Genomic DNA, 21,345 nt, shown 5'->3' on the forward strand with positions numbered 1-21,345 from the left:
TGTCATTTTCTGCCACTAACCTGTTTTGAACACACGGTCATGTTTATGTGCTCTCATGAAGCTTGATGATGAAGTAAGTGTCTGTGCATGTGCACATGTTCCTCCCACCTTGACCACCTTATTATGTAGCAGTTGTGGTCTTTCAAGGGACAGTGCTCCTGTGGGGAGGTGGCAACCAGCAAGTTACTGCTCATTGAAATTTTATTTCTTTCTACTGCAAGGAGTTCCTGTGCCTCACCAAAGCATCAGGGTCCATCTGTACAAAGGGAAGTAGACAGCTTTTCTCCTAAAAGCTCTCATAATTCATCTAATCAATCTTACCCTGGAATTCAGGGTGATGTTTCTTTCATAGCAAATATAAATCTATCTGGTGACTACCAATTCAATAGCCTCTAAATAAATAATTAGTAGTGAATGCCAGTATTTATTTGCATCAATTCCAAATGAGAACTTTCCTACTTTAATTTTCTTCTTTATGTGAAAACTTTTTTCCTTTAGTATTTCCTACTTTAATAAAATCTGCCTGTAAAACTAGTACTGTACTGGACTGGATCTCTATCAACTCTAACCAAAAAACAAAGGTATATAGATTTTATGTTATTATTTATGACAAAGAATTTCCTTTACCTGGCTAAGAATTTTCATCCCTGAGTGCAATAGCTTCTTTGCAGCTTTATAATAAATGGTCTCGGGTTTGTTGTAAATCATAGCATTAGTACACATTAGTTTGAAGTTATCCTGGAGAGAGAATATTAAGAAGAAAAATGCATTTAAAACAAAACAAAGCATCCTCCTGTCTGTTTGAAATCATATAGGTCTTTGAAAAATTAAAAAAGATAAAACCAACAAAAAACCTTTCTTTCACTCTTTACAACATTAGTAACAATTTACTAAGTTTTAAGATTCACTAACAAATACTGCTAAATTAAATATTATACATTTCTTTCTAAATTCTTAGACATTTTGTAGTTAATTACATGAACCTTTAGATCCCAAGATTAAATTTTTATTTATTTATTTTAGAAAAAGGGAGCAAGTGAGTGAACACGAGAGCCAAGGAGTGGGGCAGAAAGAGAATCTTAAGCAGGCCTCACGCTCTGTGCAGTGCCTGATGAGGGCCTTGATCCCACAACCCTAGGATCATGACCTGAGCCCAAATCAAGAGTTGGATGCTCAACTGACTGAACCACCCAGGTGGCCCCCAAGATGAAATTTTTAAATGGGTTTCTTCACTATAGTCTAACTACACAGAAAAAGAGTTAGAAGAAAATACTTCCATTTAATAGAATAATCTTAACTGAGTTCATGTAATTAAAAAATACTACTCTTAGTTTTAAAACAAACATCGCAAGTTTCCGTTTATGAATTAAAGAATTTCAAATCCTGATGAAAACTGGGACAGGGCTAAATTATCACAATATTTCTTAGAAATTCAAATTAACTGATCAAAAACACTAACACATTTACACTAATGTTAATATGTGGGTACTATCGTAAGCTAAACAGAACTTGCAGAATGCTGCAAAACCATGCCGACGTGCCACAAACCATACAATCTCGAGGAGTTGAAACATGTAACTAGAATAGCCAAATTATCAAAACTGTACTTTTGGGTTAAATTTCAAAGTACCTACATGTGCTGGAGAGCTCAATTCCACTGCATGTTTTCATGGTCAAGTAATTTTTTACTTTGTATAAATGTGGCAGTGATTATACCAAGGCCTTACTGAGTTAAAATGGTAAAAACCCAACAAAAAAGAATCCCTCTAAACAAACTCTCTTCCTCTAAATTCAAACCAAATATTCAAATCTCACTATTTAATAACTAGTGATGACAGCTTAGAATCCTTACAGGGGATAAAAACAGGTAGATTTAGTATTATTTGAAAGCATGTGAGAAGACAGACTCAAGGGTCCCAAGAAATTTGGTGTTAAATTTAAACTGGATTTAAATTGGATCCTCAGTGTCTGGCCAAGTCTCTAATCAGTTCAGAATTTTGCTACATCCCAGAGCTTTAAGAATGTGATGAAAGCCATGGATCCATTCCTCAAGCATATATATGCACACCAAGTTGAACACTAAATTGTTCATGTCATTTTAGTAGGTTCCCCTTAAAGGCTTATCTGTGGCTTCTATCCGGGGGACGCCAGGTTAAGGACCCTTGTTACAGATAGTAGGAAAAGCTTCTATTCCATTAAGCATCATTAAATATACGGAGTGCCTGGGTGGTAAGCACCCGACTTTGGCTCAGGTCATGATCTCACAGCTCATGGATTCAAGCCCCACATTGGGCTCTGTGCTAACAGCTTGGAGCCTGAGGCCTGCTTTGGATTCTGTGTCTCCCTCTCTCTCTGCTCCTCCCCTGCTTGTGCTCTGTCTCTTTCTCAAAAATAAATAAACATTAAAAAAACAAAGAATTACTAAATATATATTTTGGGAAACAAGGCAAGTGAGGGAGGACATCAGATGGCTATTACTTATACTAAATGACCACTGGGCCTATAACTGGCAAGAGAGTACTGGATCTGATAAGGCATTTGTAGATTCCATGAATCTTAACTGTCATGTGCTAGGCTTTATTGGACTTCGGGGTAATGGCACTTGGTCATTCAAAAAGCTGAATGACCTTTCTGCATACTTTCCATATAATTACAAAAAAAATCAAAAACCCAACTTGAACAGCTTAATGAGCTGAATAAGCTAATTAATATTACATTGGACTACTGGATTTTTCCCCAAAAGAAAACATACTCATGTAGAAAACTCTAAAACGTTGAAAATATTAGTTCATTCCACTTATGACAAATCTTAATCATTTGTGCAAAAACACTTAGGGGGCCCATTTCTATGGTCTCCTGTCATCGTAAGAGAAAGATCAGAAGAAAACTATTCACAAAAAGAAAAAAAAAAACCTGTGAAATTTTTTCCCATTAAGCAATAAGAAGGTCAGAAATATGCTGAAATAAACTGTTCTAGTCTAATTTTCACCAGAGGAAAAGTTGGGAAAGCTTCCATTTCTCTGAACATAATTCAGTTTTTTCAGAGTAAGTGGAATGTTATCTATGTAGTCAAATGGATAGCAAAGATAGAATTAAATGCTGGTTTTATTCATAAATCTCAACTGATACGTGGATGAAAAAAGGAAAAGGTAAAGATAATCTGTAACTGACTAGAGTCTAGTATTTAGATCAGGTGAATACTACAACGTTCATGCAGAAGAAATGAAGGCAAAATAGATATTATCTAAACCAGTTAAGTTTGTGGTGGTCTGACACAGAAAATTTCAAAAACCACGTGGTTCCTTCTCTTTGAGGATCAAAATGAAAAATTTACCATTGAAATCAACATATACCAAGGCTATTTAAAGATGGAAAACACTCCCATTGTAACATGAGACACACACATCATCCTGGTGGCTTATAGCTTCTTTATTTTTATTTTTTTTAAGTTTATTTACACATTTCGAGAGTGAGCAAGTGAAGAGCAGAGAGGGAAAGAAGAAAAGAGAGAGAGAATACCAAGCAGGCTCCTTGCTGTCAGCACAGAGACTGATGTGGGGCTTGAACCCACGAACCATGAGATCATGACCCGAGACAAAATCAAGAGTCGGAAGCTTACGAACTGAATCATCCAGGCGCCCCTTCACTTTTAAAGTTTTTAATCTCCTTCTTCTCTTTTGAAGAAAATATGCTCAATAAGTCTAGCCAAACTGAACTCAGAAAGCAACGGACTTTCATCAAACTAGAACATGTAATTAAACTTTTGTTGACTATTTTCTGGACAGGCCAACTTATCCTCTATTTGAGAGACATGACTAGAAACAGAAAAGGAAACTACTCTGCCACAAATTTAAGTATCAATTTTATCTGCACTAGTCTGAAATTAAAAATCAGATACTTTTTCATTTTAAAGGTTGAGACTATATATTGTAGAACATATGAAATTCAAAATTTTTTCTAAAAATGTCCCAAAATAATAAAAGATAGCAGATGGCTTAGTTTGCCTGGTTGCCTATCAACAAGCTCTGAGACAAAAAAAATACAAAGATTTTGGATATTAAAGTAAACTTAATTCTCTGCAAAATAAAAGGTCAATTAGAAAGTTTCCTAATACCAAAATGTAGATTTCTACCAAGATTTTGTACATACAGTATCCAAGACTCTCAATTGAACAGACATGTTACTTTGTATCCTAAGTTCATCTATTTTCCAATCACGACATAAATAACTACAGTTACCTTCAGTTCTTCTATGGACTGGTAATCATTGTTCTTAATCTTTTCTTTCATGGTGCTAAAATCCATTGGATGCTTAATGATCATGGAGTAGCCGGGAGCAATAAAATCAGTCACAGGAAATGAAAAGAAAGCACTTGGGTCTTTTCTGTGAAGATACGCAAAGAGCAATCTTATTTCTACTACAAACAAATCTACTGGTCTAGGACAAGTCACAGGAAAACTTTCAGATGTAAAAAGAATGTGTAGTATGCTAACATACTTTTCACTGAAAAGTGAAAGAATGATTTCAAAGACTAACAACTAATAACAAGGTGAAGATGTTTTACACACTAGTTGTACCTTTAAGACAGAGAATCTTTTAAGATATACATATCTAATTAGTTGGTAGCACCTCCCACATAGGGAAAAATGAAACAAAATAAAAAATCTAGACTAACTGACCAGTGTCTTGGCCTCTGGGACGTAAACCCTATGTACTTTCATCAACCATAGGGGAAAAGGCAGAAATAGTGACTATAAATGCACATCTGCAATCTTCCATGCTGATTTATAACTATAAGCTTGGACTCTTGGGGGGCCACAGGATTAATACATCTATGTAAAATATGTATATTTTCTTAATCAATGGATCCAACTTCTATTTCATCTACAGGGGAGAACTCAAAAACCTGATACTAAAAAGGTCCTCAAATTACCCCCAAACTTAAGAACCAGTGCTTTCTATCACAGGTTTTCAATTCTGGCTGTGCATCAGAACCAATAGAGGAGCCTTACCAAAAAAAAAAAATTCTAGTTGGGGGGTAGGGAGGGGAGGAGGAGGCTCAGCCTAGACCCATGACATCAGAATCTTTGGGGAAGGAGGGCTGGTGCAGACATTGGTACTTGTATGATTGAGTATTCCTATTAGTGTTGGAATATTTGGCATTGGTAACTCCAGTAGTGACAGGGTTGAGAACCATTGCTCTACAATTAGGTCATTAGACTGATTTTTTTTTTCCTCTGGCAATTTGGCATACCAAAGTTTTCATACTGCAAATACTTATATTAATAAAAATGGTTTAAAAAATAATAAAAGCAACTTTTAATATGTATTTACCACATGCAGACCAAGTACTTGATTTATTTTATATGCAATCTTTATAAAAGCCACACAGGTGGTGGTATTCTCAGTTAGAAATGAGAAAACTAAGGCTCAGAGGGCAAATCATTTGTTCTAGATCATAAATGTGATAAAAGAGTTGGAATATAACCTTAGATGTTTGTTCTTCTCTAGCAGGATGCCTAAGCAATGAGATTAAAAAATAAAGAATAAGCAAAAATACTCAGTCTGGAACTGCTACATACAACTGTGTGCTGTCCACAGTAGTTACTATGAATAACAACACTAATCATCTCTGGAGGACCTCTTCAGAGCAAATTACCTACACCCCCTAAAATCAGTCATTTTAATATGGTCCTAATCAATTACATTATTTACCAGCATTTGTGCTGAGTCTTAAGGATAACGGATCTCTAAAGACTATTCAAAAAATGCGGCTCTGGGTTCTAATTCCCAAAGTGTTCTGAGAAATGTGAATATCCTTGGACTAAGAGAGACCTTGTTAAGTAGAATTCTTTTAAGGTAACATCATTAGCCTACATCCTGATCATGTCATAAGAAGAAAAATTTAAAAGGCAACCCCAACACTTCATAGTCGAGCATTACAATAGAGTTGGAATACCTAATGCTTACCTGTTCATATTTTTGGGACAAACAGTGAATGACTTATTCAAGTGTAAAGACTGAGATATAATTTTCTCAATTACTCTGTAACACCAAAAAGGGAGTGAGGCCACTAACTTCTGATCTTAACTGCAAAGCTGAACAGGTGTTGAATACAGATAGCACTAGAGGCTTTCACTTACAAAATGATTTATAATATGTTCTGGGGTTGACACAGAAGTATAACACAGTGAGAAGAAAATTCAGTATTTAGAATGCATGGCCTATACCCACGAATCCTCTGCAAATAATATAAATGTCTTTGGGTTGAAAACTCAAATTCTGAGTAAAGAAAAGTAGCAAAAATAAGTATTTTAATGAAGACTGAGTTATTCTTTTCCTCTTTAAGAACTTAACATTGGTTTAATCTAGATACTGAATTTTTTAGAACAAAATTTTGCATTTAAGAGAGGGCCACAAATCCTTCTTAGTTTCTTCTCCCAGACTTAATTATTGTTGAATATTCACAGCATGATAAGCATTAAACAAATATACAGAAGGTATTTTCATTTATTAGCAAAGTGAAAATATCTGTATTATTTATTCCTGGTTTAAAGCTTCAACATCAGAAGTTAGTTTAAAGAGAAATTTGCCATTAAGAATATTATGTAACACTCTTCAGGTTGCCAGTTAAAACAAACCAAAGGAGAACATTTAAAAGTCAGCTTCTTAAAGTACTTTCTATTGCCAGGCAAAATATTTATCATCCACTTTAAAATCAAGTACATTTGGATTTAGGCCATAAAAATGTGGCTTTAAATAATCAAAAATAGAAAAGTGGTTTGGATCCTATATTTCTCATTTTAATTTCCAAGTTAAAAAATACTGGAAAGAACATTTACCTCTGTAATTGTCTCATCAGTTGATTCAAAGCTTCTTGAAGGGGTGTCTGTTCTACTTCTAAAGTAAAGGAGAAAGGAAAAGAGTGTTTTCAAAAGGAAGATTCTAAAGAGTATTGTTTAGCTGATTTCTTTCCATATGACTTACCTCATACTCATCATTAAATGTCTCATACAGAAATTTCATTTATCTTACAAATATATTGAAGTACTAGAGTATCAATTCAAAATGGAAGCTACTTTAAAGCTCTTATGCAGTGACAGAAAATAGAAAACTTAAAAAAAAAAAATTCAATTATACAGCTTTTAATCTTAAAAGCTAAAACCCAGTCACCTTCCCGGGCTACAACCCTTAAAATAATTTCAGCTTCCTCATTCAAGTAAGTTAATTCAGACTTATTCCAACCTTCTTGTTTGGCTAAAGAGCTTGTGAGAGGCTTCTCAGGAGGCAAGTCTAATCTTACAGGGGCCTGGCACTGGAGATCTTTCTCTGTCTCATTCTCCACACGGTCCCGATCTCGCTTCTTTTTATCCTCCTAAATGGAACAAAGGGAAACAATTTAGAAATACTTCAGAATTAATACCTTTAAAACAAATAATTTCAGTGAAAACAAAAACAAGACACTACTTAAAAGAAAACAGATTTTTAATAATGAAATCTTAATGTATTTTATTGCCATCTACTGGAAAAGGAGAGAATAACAGCTGGGGGGGGAGGGTAGTGCTTCTATATAGTGCTTCTATATCCCAGAAATAATCAATTAGAAAAATAATACTATTCACAAAAGAAAACATACCTAGGAATAAATCTAATAAAAGATGTCCAATACCTTTTGGGAAAAATTATGAAACATTACTGAGAGGTCACTGTGGAAGACCTGAATAAAGGAGATATACCATGTTCATGAATTGATAGTCAATTCTCTCCCAAGTAATCTACAAATAAAATGTTATGATGGGGTGCCTGGGTGGCTCAGTCAGTTAAGCGACTGACTCTTAATTTCGGCTCAGGTCATGATCTCAGAATTCGTGGGATCAGGTTCTGCAATGGGCTCTGCACTGACAGTGCAAAGCCTGCCTGGGATTCTCCCTCTCCCTCTCTCTCTCTGCCCCTCCCCTGCCTGTGCACTCGCTCTCTCTCTCAACATTTAAAAATAAATAAATAAAATGTTATGTCAATCAAAATTGTAAGACAGAATTTCATGAAATTTGACAAGCCAATCATAAAATTTATCTTGAAGAGTGAATCATCAAGAATAATCCACACAGTTTTGAAAAAAGTCACAATAAGATGTGTTTTACCAGATAGTATTTGTAGTACTAACTGGGGCAAACAGACCAATAGAGCAGATTACAGAGCACAGAAACAGACTTGTGCACAGACAAGTCTTGGTATATCAGGGGTGGCATTATAAATCAAGGACAAAAGGGCAGTGCTGGCACAACTGGTTATCTACATGAAAAAGAAAATAAAATTAGATCTCTACCTCATATTGTACACAAAAGGAAATTCCACACAGATTAAAGACTTAAATGTACAAAGCAAAGCTTTAAAATTTCAGATAAAAGTAAAGGATCTTTATGACCCAAGAGTAGAGAAGATTAGCTATCGACTGAGATAAAGTACTTGAAACACAGAAAACTCAAGAGTATTAACAAAAACTGTGCAAAGGGCATTTATTCAGGTAAAAAGGCAGATAACCCAATAGAAAATGAGTAAAGGATATCACAGGTAATTCCCAGAAACCTGAAATATCAAAAAACATGCCAACTAACTCAAGCTGCCTAGAACTCTGGGGATTATAAATGTTTGAAACTACAAGGCATTTCCTAGCTCTCCACGTGACAAAAAATAAAATGCCTGAAAATGTCAAGTTTTGATGAAAACAGAGAAATAGGGCTCTCACACCTTGCAGATGTGTAGGTAAATAAGTACAACCATTAGGAGAACAATTAATATTTTAAGGCTGAAGATGCCTTTACCCTACTTCTCAGCTTTTCTACTCCTGGGCATATACCCTAGAGAAACTTCTCTACATGGAAGGCAGGTATAAGAATATTTACTGCCACATTCTGAAATAGTAAAAAATTATGAACAATCCAATGCCTACTAAAAGGAAAATGGATTAATAAATTAGGACATTTACACAGCAGGTAAAATTTATAAGCTAAAGTTACACTGTATCAAGATGTAGAGTGTTCAGAACTATAATTTCTAGAGATAAAAGTTGAGAATACTGTTACAATATTGGTTTTGTAGTTTGAAAATGTGTAAGTGTATATTATTTACAGATGTATGTGGAAGTGGTAAAATTACAAAAACAAGTATGCAACTGATACACAGGACGCTCACAATAATGGTGGTCTCCAGGGCAGAGAGAGAGGAGACAGAGGGAGAGGAATGGGATTCTGGAAGAATACACAGAAAGCTTCATCTGTATCTATATTCTAATTTCTTTCTTTCTTTCTTTCTTTCTTTCTTTCTTTCTTTCTCTCTCTCTCTCTCTCTCTCTCTCTCTCTGTCTCCCTCTCTTTCCCTTTCTTTCTCTCTCCCTTTCTTTTTCCCTCTCTCTCTCCACTTTTCTTTCTTTCTTTCTTTCTTTCTTTCTTTCTTTCTTTCTTTCTTTCTCTCTCTCTCTCTCTCTCTCTCTCTTTCCTTTTCTTTCTTTATTTATTTGGAGAGAAAGACAGAGCAGGTGAACAGGGGAAGGCAGAGAGAGGGGGAGGGAGAATCCCAAGCAGGCCCTGTGCTGTCAGCAGGGTTCCATCCCATGGCCCTGGAATCATGACCTGAGCCAAAATCAAGAGTCAGATGCTCAACCGACTGAGCCACCCAGGTGCCCCTATTTCTTTACAAAAACAAACAAAAAGCCAAAGCCAAAAACCAAAAAATCAAGTAAAAGGTAAAAAAAAGCTAAAGCTGGATGGTTGGTATCCAGGTGCTAGTTTTATTATTGTGTTTTTTTTTTAAATTAAATTTTTACTAAAATTGTCTAAAAATGTCTATTTTATGCCTTTGAGAATCAAGCTTCTCAATAGGATCTTATCGACTCTAAAACTATTTTCTTGGCTTATGTCCTAATTTATTGTCCTAGTATCCAGAGCAGTGGTTCTCAAAGTGTGCTCCCTGACCAGCACCATCAGCATTATCTGGGAAGTTGCCAGAAGTGCAAATTCTGAGTGCCCATTATGGATCTCAAGCTTCAGTGTACAGCAGAATCATCTGAAGGTCTTGTTAAAACACTAACGTCTTGGCCCTGTTTCCGGGATTACCCATCCAGTAGGTCTAAGGCAGAGCCTATGCGTCTGCATTAATAACAAGTTTCCAGGCCTTGTGGGTGTTGCTGCTATAGGAATCACACTTTCAGGATCACGGATACAGAGCTTCTATTCTCAGGGTCCAAAGCATCTAATACAGAATATATGACTGGTTTAAAGGCTCCAGAGAAAAATGCTATATAAACTGTACTCATAGTGCTCTTGATCTCAGTCATCATCAAGTTGATTGGTGTCTATTTTTATGACTTCATGCCATACTCTAGAGCAGCAAATTTTGATTCTGGAAAGTTTTGTGGGTTTTTTGCCATCAATCAGAACAACTGGCATCAATCTTTTGTAGGCTGGAAAATTTCCTTCTGTTCAATGGAAAAAGACCCCCTAGAGACACAGATTCCTTCCTATGAAATGTAAATTGTGAAGTGAGGACAGTTGCAAGGCAATAAGCACTCTCCTAGGTGGAAAGAACCAGGGCTATAGTGCCAGGAATCTAGAGCAGGAGTTGGCAAACTTTTTTTGGTAGATGGCCAGACAGCATATAATTTAGCTGTGTGGTCCTAAGGTCCCAACTACTAACCTTTGCTGTTGTGGCGTGAAAGCAGCCCTACCCAATACGTAAATGAATGGGTGTGGCCGTATTCCAACAAAACTTTATGTATAAACCCAGGTGCACTGGCCATGGTTTGCTGACCCATGGTCTATGGGCTCAAGTTCTAGCCCCAGCCTCATCCTTAACACACAGTGACCTTCTTAAGCAATTCACTTATTCTCATCAGGCCTCTCATCACCCACAAGATAGAGATTTAACTGTTGGTTTTATCTATCTTAGAATCAATGGAATGGTGAAATGAGGTCAAGAAATAGAAAAGTTGAAAAAGTACCAAAGGATGGTGCTACCTGGTCACTTTATCCTGTCAGCCTAGTCTACGTTAACCACCTTAATATTCAGAATGGCAAGAGAATATAACCTTCTGGGCTACAGTCCAAAAGAGAAAAAGAATACAAAAACCTATACTTGGAAAGCACCCTAAACTGCATGGATATTCAGTAACATGTTACTGCCAGACTAGGAATTAGGAGACCTGCCTTCTAGTTTATCAGAATGTGACCCTGAACAAGTTATCCCACTCACTCACTCAGTTTCACCCACAAAACAAGAGGCTTTGACCTCTACACTTCTCTCTCCACTTAAAATTCTGATTCCAACCTTCTAATTTTCTTCATGATTCAGAACATAGTTAAAGAATCTTACTGAGAACGTCCCTTACTAAAGTCTCACAGATATGTAAAACCAAAACTTAATACAGTTATGCTTAACAGTTAACGCATTTTGCCAATTACATATAGAAAACGACACAAAGATACTGGAGCCATTTAACTTTAGGTAGCCAAGGAAGAAGGGTTTACAGTTACAGTTTATAAATAGGCTCATTCTGGCTTTGCCACTTATTTGCCATGAAATTATGGATAAACTATATAATTTGGGGGAGGGGACTAATTTTCTTATCTTTGCAATACAATACATACCTCAGAAGATTGTTCTGAGGATGAAATAAGGCAGTATATGTGAAATTTCAGCGAAGCACTTGCCCATACTGTACATTCATTCATGCATTCAATAAAAAAATAAGGTTCTACCGTATAGATAAACACTGGTGGAGAACACACACACACAGCCCTGCCCTTAGGAAGCTGACAGTGTAACAGCAGAGACACACATTAAACAACTCATTAAAAAGACCCAAACAGAATCCATGGAGAGAATAACTGTTGGGTGAATCTAATTTAGACTGGACAAGTGTGGGAAGACTTCTACGAGGAAGTAACATCTGAGCTGAGATCTGAAGGACAGAATTTAGCCAGGCTGGGGGTGGAGGTGGGTGGGTGGAAACAGCATTCCAGGCAGAGGAAATATCCTGTGCGCAAGAAGGTCCAGGCAGGAGAGAGGAACAGCGGCTATTTCTGTAACTACAAACACACTGTACTTAATTTCAGACTCTAATTTATTCACAACTCAATGGCAAGTTATTAATTTGTGAATGACCCTTCTGAAGCAAATCTTTGCTCATATTATTAATATTATTAACACTCATTGCACTATAAACACATCTGCCTCCTCACTAGAGTTCCTTGTGGGCAGGGTCCCATGTCATTTTTAGTGCTGTACCTCCAAGCTCAACAATGCCTTATGCATAATACTTGCAGAATTAATTAATTACAGGAGGCAGCATGGAATGGGAATGTGAAAGCACACAAATTAACAGCTGAAGTCCTTAGTGATAAGTACTGTCTTTCAGCTACTTTTGGAAGGGATACAGATACAGATACAGAGATTTCTAGCTATACTCAAATAATGCTCCCAATCCGCAAAACAATTTTAGAATTTAACAGGTGATTTTGAATTTAATTGAAAAATCAGTCTTACTACCTCAAAGTGACACCTCATTTTTGGCCTTAGATTGAAGACAGCATGTGCTGCCTATTTAGTCTGTACCTATGATGCCTTCCCCTGGCTCCCCAAGGGAAAACAAGAAACAATTTCCCCTGGACTCCCAGAACATACCTTTATTCATACCTCTACTAGAATTTACCAGGCCATGAAGTTTAGCTCTCCTTTCACATCTGATTCCCCAGCCCAACTCTGAGCTCCTCCTGTAGGGCAGGAACTGTATTTTATTTACCTTCATCATTTGAGTCTAATAACAGAGTCTGGCATGTAAGAGGTGCCTGGTAAACGTCTGTTGAGTAAATAAATGAATAAACAGCCTTTCCATCAGAGAAGCAACGCTACTCTTACACTCATAACAGTCTTTCTTTCTCTAGAGGTGCCTGGCCGACTCATCTGGAAGAGCGTGTGACTCGTGATCTTGGGGTTGTGGGTTTGTGCCCCATTTTGGGTGCAGAGATTACTATAAAAAAGTAGGGGCATGTAGGTGGCTCATTTGGAAGCACATTTGACTCGATCTCAGGATCATGAGTTCAAGCCCCACGCTGGGTGTGGAGCCTACTTAAACAAACAAACTTTAGGGGCACCAGGCTGGCTCAGTTGGAAGAGCATGTGACTCTTGTTATGGGAGTTGTAAGTTTGAGCCCCACAATGGGTACAGAAATTACTAAAAAAATAAATAAAAATAAATAATAATAAACCTTTTTTTTTTTTTTTTTTTTTTTTTTTTAAAAAAAGAGGACAACCTCCAGAGGAAACCAGAGTGGGAGGATTTTCTGCTGGGAGATCCTGGCTTTGGCAGATGTCATACCAAACAAATCAATGAGTTGTGTTTTGACAGAATTTCCATTCTGCTTAATGATTACAGTCATCCATTTTTTCTCTCTAGTTATGAGCTACCTCATCCTCTATGCCTTAGTTAACTCAGCAGTAAAATGAGATACTAACAGCACCTACTCCACAGAGCTATTTGTAAGAATTAAAATAGTAAATGTAAAGAACTCAGAACTGTGCCTGGCATACAGTAAACGCTCGAATGTTAATTTTTTTTTTTTGGTTGTTTTTTTATTTTGAGACAGAGAGAGAGAGAGAGGGGGCATGTGCACATGCAAGCAGGGGAAGGGCAGAGAGAGAGAAAGAAAGAGAGAAAGTGAGAGAGAATCCCAAGTGGACTCTGCACTGTCAGCACAGAGCCCAATGTGGAGCTTGAACTCATGGACTGTGAAACCATGACCTGAGCCAAGGCTGGATGCTTAACCAACTGAGCCACACAGGTGCCCCATGATTCCTTACCTGTAATCGTACAAGATGAAAAGAATATCCCTATATTACAATAATAGCTCAGAGTACATAGTTTATCCCATTGCTTGAATATGTAGTGTAACATCATTATATTCTGATTTTTCAAGACCAGCTCAAATGCAACCGCCTAAGCAAAATCTTCTGTGATTCCCCCACCCAGCCCCAGGGACTCTCAAGAGACTCAGAACTGGAACGCCCCCCTCTGTTAAGGGCACTGATTTTAATTTTCCATGTACTGTGAAGGGTGTGGAGGTCAGTGTCCATTTTAACAACTCTTTCACACTACAGACCTATTTAAGGGGCAGGGTTTGAGTTCCTGTTCTGGCACTGATTATGCAACTTTGAGCAAGTGACTAAGCTCTCTGAGCCTTAAGTTTTCTCATCTGTAAAAGAGAAGACAGGATGATCTGGCACTTCTACTTTTGGATATATATCCAAAAGAACTGAAAGCAAGTTCTCAAAGAGATACTTACATACTCGGGTTAACAACAGCATTATTTATAATAGCCAAGAAATAGAAGCAAACCAAAAATCCACTGACATTTAAAAATTTTTAATTTGAGAGAGAGAGCATGCAAGCGGGGGTGGCGGGGAGACAGGGAGAGGGAGGGAGGGGGTAGGGGGTAGGGGGTAGGGGGTAGGGAGGGGGGATAGGGAGAGGGAGGGGGAGGGAGAGGGAGAGGGAGAGAGAGAGAGAATCTTAAGCAGGCTCCACACTCAGTGCAGAGCCCCACGACCCTGGGATCAAGACCTGAGCTGAAATCAAGGGTCAGATGCTCCACCAACTGAGCCACCCAGGCATCCCACAGAATTTTACTTATTGCCCCTCAGTTTTACTTCATTGTCCTCTCATGCTTATATTACTAGACCAAATGATAGGAGCATTTATTCATCAGCTGTTATTTTATTTATTTAAAGTTTATTTATCTTGAGAGAGGGAGAGACAGTGTGTGTATGCATGAGAGGGGGAAAGGCAGAGAGAGAGGGAGGGAAGGAGAATCCCAAGCAGACTCCACACTGTCAGTGAGGGGCTCGAACTCACAAACTGGGAGATCATGAACTTAGCTGAAATTAAGAGTTAGATGCTTAACTGACTGAGCCAGGTGCCTTATATATTTTTTATATGATGTGGAAATTGGAAATAAAGGACTTGCAAATGTAAAGCTGAATCTTTAGGAAATACATTAAGAGTTATGCCAGCACACAAATTCTTTGCCAATCACTCAGCATTCGAATGCTCAGGGGGGAAAAACTAGCCAACACACTTTCAGAGGGGTGGTATCTAGATCATGGCCTGATTAAAACAAAGGGATGTTGTACTCATAATGTTCTGGCTGGTATTAAATGCCACTATGCTACACAGAGAAATACTATCGATCATAACTGCTTGGCCATTTTAAACTAATATAACCAGGGCCTTTCCTACTCAAGAGAAGAAACTCATTTAACTCCAACACCTTTGAAAAATTATAGGGTTTTATGTTGTAAGTGTGTGTGCTTCCCCCAAACTTTACCTTTTCCTTTTTTTCCCTAAGTAACAGATTCCCGATCTTTATTAGGGTACAAAGCCCCACCTCCTTCTCCAACTAAAAGACATTTCCCAGCCTCCCTAGCAGCTAGGGTGGCCATGTGGTTAAGTTATAGCTGATGAAACACAAGCAGAAGTTATGTATGCCTTTCAGAAAAACGCTTTAAAATGGCAAGTTTTATCCTTTCCCTGCATCCTTCCTTCTTCCTGCCACATAGAATGGCCAAAAGAATCACCAGTCCCTTAGAACCACACATACCCCAGCCCCTTCCAGGCCCATGTCTGTTACACAGCTACTTCTCCCCAAGAAGAGACCAGAGGCAACTGCTGTTCCTAAAATTCCCTAGAGATCCAGAACGTAGCTCAGAGAGGAGCGTCCGGAAGTCTCCCTTCCTAGACAACACTAGTAGAAGAACCCCCTCCCCCATCCCTGGTCTGACCTGCAAAGAAGGGATGGCCCAAACAGCCTCTACAGAACCAATGACACCCCAGAGAATCTGGAATGTCCCATGGTCTCTGAGTCCTGGGGAAATGGGACCTTGGGCAAATTCACTTCACTTCTGAGTTTCCACATTACCTTTTATAAAACGGAAACCAACCTACTTGTCCTATTCTGCAGGGTGTTACGTCCAAGTAAGACTATGGATGCAAAAGCATCTTAATTTACAAGGTAATCGAAATATAATGAAGGCTAATGACATTTCGAGCCACAGTCAAGAAAGGGCAGAGTGGCTGGAACACAGGGGGAGAATTCCAGGAACTTATCCTGAAGATATCCTTACAAAAGTATACAAAGATTTGTGTACACGAGGCTCAATGAAGCTTTACTTGTAACATTTAAATGTAGTATCAAATAAAATATGGTACATCAATATAACAAAATACTACGCAGTTAATAAAAGGAATGAGACAATTGATAAAAGAAGAAATGAAGAACACGAGTGTATCAGCTGGCATTATGGTGCCAGAACTAAAATCAGAAGTGGTTAAAAGGGGTGACCTCAACTTCCAGTTAAATGAGATGAACAAAGTACAGACGAGATGACAGGGGATGAAAGATACCCACACATTTGGGAGATGAAAGGCAAGCGTAGGAGCGTGCAGATCACGGAAAGCAAGAGACCTCCTGCATGCAGAAGTGGACAGCTAGAGAAAAGTTCAAACCTGAGAAACCTGGAAAAGCTCACACGAGACATAAGGGACCAGAGTCTCCAGACAGCATACCAGCCAGAAGTGGGGAGAGATGCTGGACTGAATGCAGAGCACTGGGTGGTAGGACCTTCAGTCCCCTTCCCTGGCTGGCCCCCAAAATACCAGCAGCCAGGTAAAATCCTTGTCCAAGAAGGGACTTTTCTCTGGAGAACAGACATTTGGGGGTTCCCCAATGGAATGATCAGGTCTTTGTTTAGTGACTCTAGAGCTAGAAAACTAAATACAAAGTATCTATTCATACTTTAATTAAGTACTTTAATTAAAGTATTTATTAATCAGCCCTTTTGTGTTTCACACTGAAATACAGACTAGGAAGGCGCAACAGGTATCTAAGGGATGCCGTTAACATAAAAGGAGGAGACCAAGAAAATAAACTGAAGAACTGGAGATACAAAGCAAGGAGCAAAAGAAAACTTAAAAGGAAAAAAAAAATATCCTCAGAGAAAAAAAAAGAAGATACTGCATAGAAAAATAAGAACAGGGTGCTATAAAAACAAGGACAACTAGGGGTGTCGGCGTGGCTCAGTTGGTTAAGTGTTGGGACTTCAGTTCAGGTCATGTCACGGCTCATGAGTTTGAGCCCCACACGGGGCTTGCTGCTGTCCGCGCAGAGCCCGCCTCAGATCCTCTGTTCCCCTCTCTCTCTGCCCCTCCCTCCACTCACACTTGCTCTCTCAAAAATGAATAAACATTTATTATTTTTAAAAAAAGGACAACTAGAGAACAAGATGCTTTTATTTTTTTTTTTAATTTTTTTTTTTAACGTTTATTTATTTTTGAGACAGAGAGAGACAGAGCATGAACAGGGGAGGGGCAGAGAGAGAGGGAGACACAGAATCTGAAACAGGCTCCAGGTTCTGAGCTGTCAGCACAGAGCCTGATGCGGGGCTCGAACTCACGGACCGCGAGATCATGACCTGAGCCGAAGTCGGCTGCTCAACCGACCGAGCCACCCAGGCGCCCCGAGAACAAGATGCTTTTAAAATTCTAGGACACAATAATTCTCAATCTGGCATTCCATGCGGAGTCAAACCATCCATCTATATGAGACTATAGGATGTAGAATAAAGATATTCAAACACATAAGGACTTCCAAAACCTACCTCCTATGAATGGTTTCCTAGGAACTTCCTAGAGTTAAGAATCTACCACAATAAGGGAGCAAATCAAGAAGACATGGGATCCAGGAAAGAAGCAAAGGAGGATCCCAGAAGGCCTAGAGGACTCAACCAGACTAGACAGAGCAGGAGGGCACAGAGGGCTCCAAGATAGAGGTCTCAAGAAAAGGAGAACTGTTTGACCATGTGAAAAACAGAAATCAGACGGGTTTCATAAATCTGTCAGTTTGGGAAGATTTGGTACACAATAACCAAACAAATGAAAGCAATTAACAAGAGACCAAGTTCGGCTCTATATTTGCTATACTTGTCACCAGTGAAAAACAATGAAACACTGAATACTGATTTAACCAACAACTGTGATACATCCACGCTGGAAGAATGGAGGGAGGGAAATCGGGGGTGTGAAGCGGTACTGGACTGCTGACTTAAGTTCTCACCTTCTGTAACTTACCAGTAAAAGATGTACTGATAAGTCAGGAAATAACATAAACTACATTTAAAAAAGGACACAAATACCTAAAAGAAAAAAACTAAAACATTTTGGAAGTAAAACTCTCCACTGGAGCAGGAGACTGCTTTTGTGTAAAAGCTCTGAAGTACTCTTGACTTTTGAAAACTATGTTCATTGGGGCGCCTGGGGGGCTCAGTCAATTAAGCGTCGACTTCGGCTCAGGTCACGATCTCACGGTCTGTGGGTTCAGGCCTGGCGTCGGGCTCTGCGTTGACAGCTCAGAGCCTGGAGCCTGCTTCAGATTCTGTGTCTCCCTCTCTCTCTCAAAAATAAATGAACATTAAAAAAAAAATTAAAAACTATGTTCACAAACTACTTTACAAGTAAAAAAAAACCCAGCTTGTTACTTTTTTTAAATTTTTTTGAATGTTTATTTTTGAGGGAGAGACAGAGACAGAGTGCAAGCTGGGGAGGGGCAGAGAGCGAGGGAGGCACAGAATTGGAAGCAGGCTCCAGGCTCTGAGCCCGACGCGGGGCTCGAACTCACGAGCTGCTGCCTGAGTCAGACACCCAGGTGCCCTCCAACTGGTTATCTCTAGTGGGAGGGACTGTATGAGGGACTAGGGTGAGGAAAAATTTCCTCCTTTTGGTTCACTCTGTATTGGCTGAATTTCTTAAAAAAAAAAATCACATGCACATAATAGTTTTTATAACTTAGCAAAAGAAAACATTATATAGTTCTATATATTGTCACAATCCAGCCACAGGCAATTAAGAACTGAGGCAGAAAATAACGGATTTAGGAAATTCTAAACAGAGGGTCTCTAAGATTTCGTGACTTATCAAGGTATTTAATCACATGGAATAGAACACTTCTGTTATGCATATACACATAGAAGTTATAAAACTAATTTATGGAAATCTATCTTCAAGGTACAGTAACTGATTTAATAAACCACTCAGTGACAGGTTAAATCTGGGAAGTGCAGAAGTCTAGGCTAATTCCGGGCACGTTTGCCGAGCCTGTGAACCAAGACAGCGGCTACCTTCCCCCCCCCCTTTTCTGTGATGGTTAGGAAAATGCCAATTTTTACCACTGGCGTCACGTCCCTTAAAGGTCTCTGATCAGATTTCCTCTTCAACGGATTCACGTTTTAAGATGCAAGCTGCTCATTATATATCTGGCATTACGGTATTGACCTCGGAGCAAAGTCTGAACCCCGACACGTCCCGTTCGCTTTTGAAATGACTATTGTTGTTGACAAAGCTGAGGCTGCTTCAGCACGACTTCTACTTTTCCTAGATGGGCAAATGCTCTTTGACGCGGCTCTTGAAAATCAGGACTCAGCTGTGAGTGTAACTAAGTATAAATAAACCAAGAGTTGCTGAAACTCCCAAATGATTCATGTTTCTAGGCTGCCCTGCTATTCCTCAAAACAAGACAGCCGTAAAGGCGTTTCAGCGTCTCGCCAGACACAGAGAGAATCAAGTTAGGTTGGCAGCGGGAGGCGGGAACTCTTAAAAAGTGGCACCACCAGCAAAGCCGAAGCACCGCAGCCACGTTTACCTTTACTCGTCTCCGTTTTCTCCCCTTTTCTTCTCCTGGAACCTGCTTCTCTCCTTTCTTCCTCTTTTTCCGCTTTCTGTCCTTGTGTTTGTCATGATCGTTTTTGTCCTCGAAGAGGCTTGAGTCGTGCCCCGAGCTGCCCGTGGAGAGCTCGGTGACTTCGTTCCCTCCCACTTTGAGGACCAGCTTCAAGGGCTTCTCTACATACTCTTAAACAAAAGGACAGAGCCTCGATTACGGGCGGGACGCGCCGGCCAGCATCCACGATGCAGAGGCACCGCGGGCAGGGGGACGGGCAGGGGGACGGGCAGGGGGAGAAGGGGGAGCCACTGCCGGGGCGGCTTTGGGCGCGCAGTGGGCGCCCCGCGAAGCACCTGTTGACTGACGGTCACTCGCCGAATGTGTGCCCCGAACGCTGCGGGCCTCTGGGGGCCGTCTCACACCTCCCAACAAGAGCCCCGCCGGGGGGGGGGGGGGGTCAGGGGTCCCGGGTTCGAATGCCGCCCCCGCCTGGGGGGGGTCTGCGCGGCCTCCCGCGGGCCGCGCCCCTTTCGCGGGTCCCCGGCCTGCCCGTGGGAGGTGCGGCCCCCGGCCGGCCTCGGGAGCTCGAGGGTGGTCTCGAAGGAGCGAGAACCCGCCCCCCCCACCCCCGCCACATACACACTCCCCAGAGCCGCCGCCCCCCACCGCGGCCAGCTCCTCACCCTCGTAGAGGTGTTTGTCCGACTTGTGCTTCTTGTGCTTCTTGCCCATGTCGGACCGGGCCCCGGTGCCCGCCCCCCGCGCCAGGCCCAGGCCGTGCGGCGCCGCTTCCGGTCCGGGCCAGGCGAGCGGAGGGCGGGAGCGGGGCCCGCGAGACCCCGCGCCCCGAGGCAGGGGGACGGCGTGCGCCGGGCGGCGCGAGGCCCCTCACGAGAAGACTGCGCGCGAGACCCGGCCGGAGCCCGAGAGCGGCGGCGAGGCGGCGAGCGGCCGGCGTTGAGGCGGGAGAGAGGGTCCGCGGAGCGCGCAGGGTGCTGCTGGCTGCCCGTGGCGGCTCCTGGCGGCTGGAGGTGGCGCCGCAGCCCGCGCCCCGGGGGCGGGGCTGGGGGCGGGGCCGGGGGCGGGGCCGGGGGCGGGGCCGGGGGCGGGGCGGCGTCCACGGCTCAGAGTCCCCCTGCCCTCTGCTCTCAGGTCTCCCTCCGTTCCTGTCCTTTCTCTTTTTCCCTCTTTTCCCCTCTCTTCCTTCCATCTCTGTCTTTCTTCCCTCCCTCCTTTATCTCTGTTTCTCTCTCCACTTCTCTCTCTCTTCTCTCTCGCTTCCTCTCTCTTTCCCTCTTCTCGCCTCTCTTCCTCCCTTCCCTCTGTGTCTCTTCCCTTCCTCCCTTCTCTCCTTTCTCTGTCTCTCTGAGATTGAGACTCAGTCTGTCTGATTGTCTCCTCTCCCTCCCTCCCTCTCTGTCCCTCTTTCCCTTGCTCTCTCGCTGTTTTCTGTCTCACTGTCTCTGTCTCTCTCTCCCTCTCTTCCTCTGTTTCTATCTGCCTTTGTTTTCGCTCTCTCCCTCCTTTCCTCTCTGTCTCTGTGTCCCTCCCCCTTTCTTCCTTCCCCTCCTCCCTCCTCTCT

At 40.9% G+C, this 21,345-nt stretch overlaps 1 protein-coding gene across 4 annotated transcripts in view; it reads right to left on the reverse strand.

Moving 5' to 3' along the window:
- The window catches only part of BRD7 (bromodomain containing 7), a 37,353-nt gene extending 16,611 nt beyond the window's left edge, over positions 1-20,742 (reverse strand). For 2 of the 4 annotated variants that reach the window (XM_060650804.3, XM_078438631.2), the window contains exons 1-6: positions 20,447-20,740; positions 19,743-19,951; positions 7,246-7,375; positions 6,843-6,900; positions 4,239-4,383; positions 628-738 (exon numbers count right to left, since the gene is read on the reverse strand). In XM_060650804.3, the coding sequence (XP_060506787.1) occupies positions 628-738; positions 4,239-4,383; positions 6,843-6,900; positions 7,246-7,375; positions 19,743-19,951; positions 20,447-20,495 (702 nt within the window). In that variant the 5' untranslated portion in view covers positions 20,496-20,740. Of the gene's footprint in view, positions 1-627; positions 739-4,238; positions 4,384-6,842; positions 6,901-7,245; positions 7,376-19,742; positions 19,952-20,446 lie in introns of all 4 variants that reach the window. The other 2 variants (XM_078438630.2, XM_060650803.3) reach the window with 2 other exon arrangements.
- Positions 20,743-21,345: the final 603 nt, after the last annotated feature.

Source organism: Panthera onca, chromosome E2 (genome assembly GCF_046562875.1).
Source record: "Panthera onca isolate mPanOnc1 chromosome E2, mPanOnc1 haplotype 2, whole genome shotgun sequence".
Lineage (NCBI taxonomy): Eukaryota > Metazoa > Chordata > Mammalia > Carnivora > Felidae > Panthera > Panthera onca.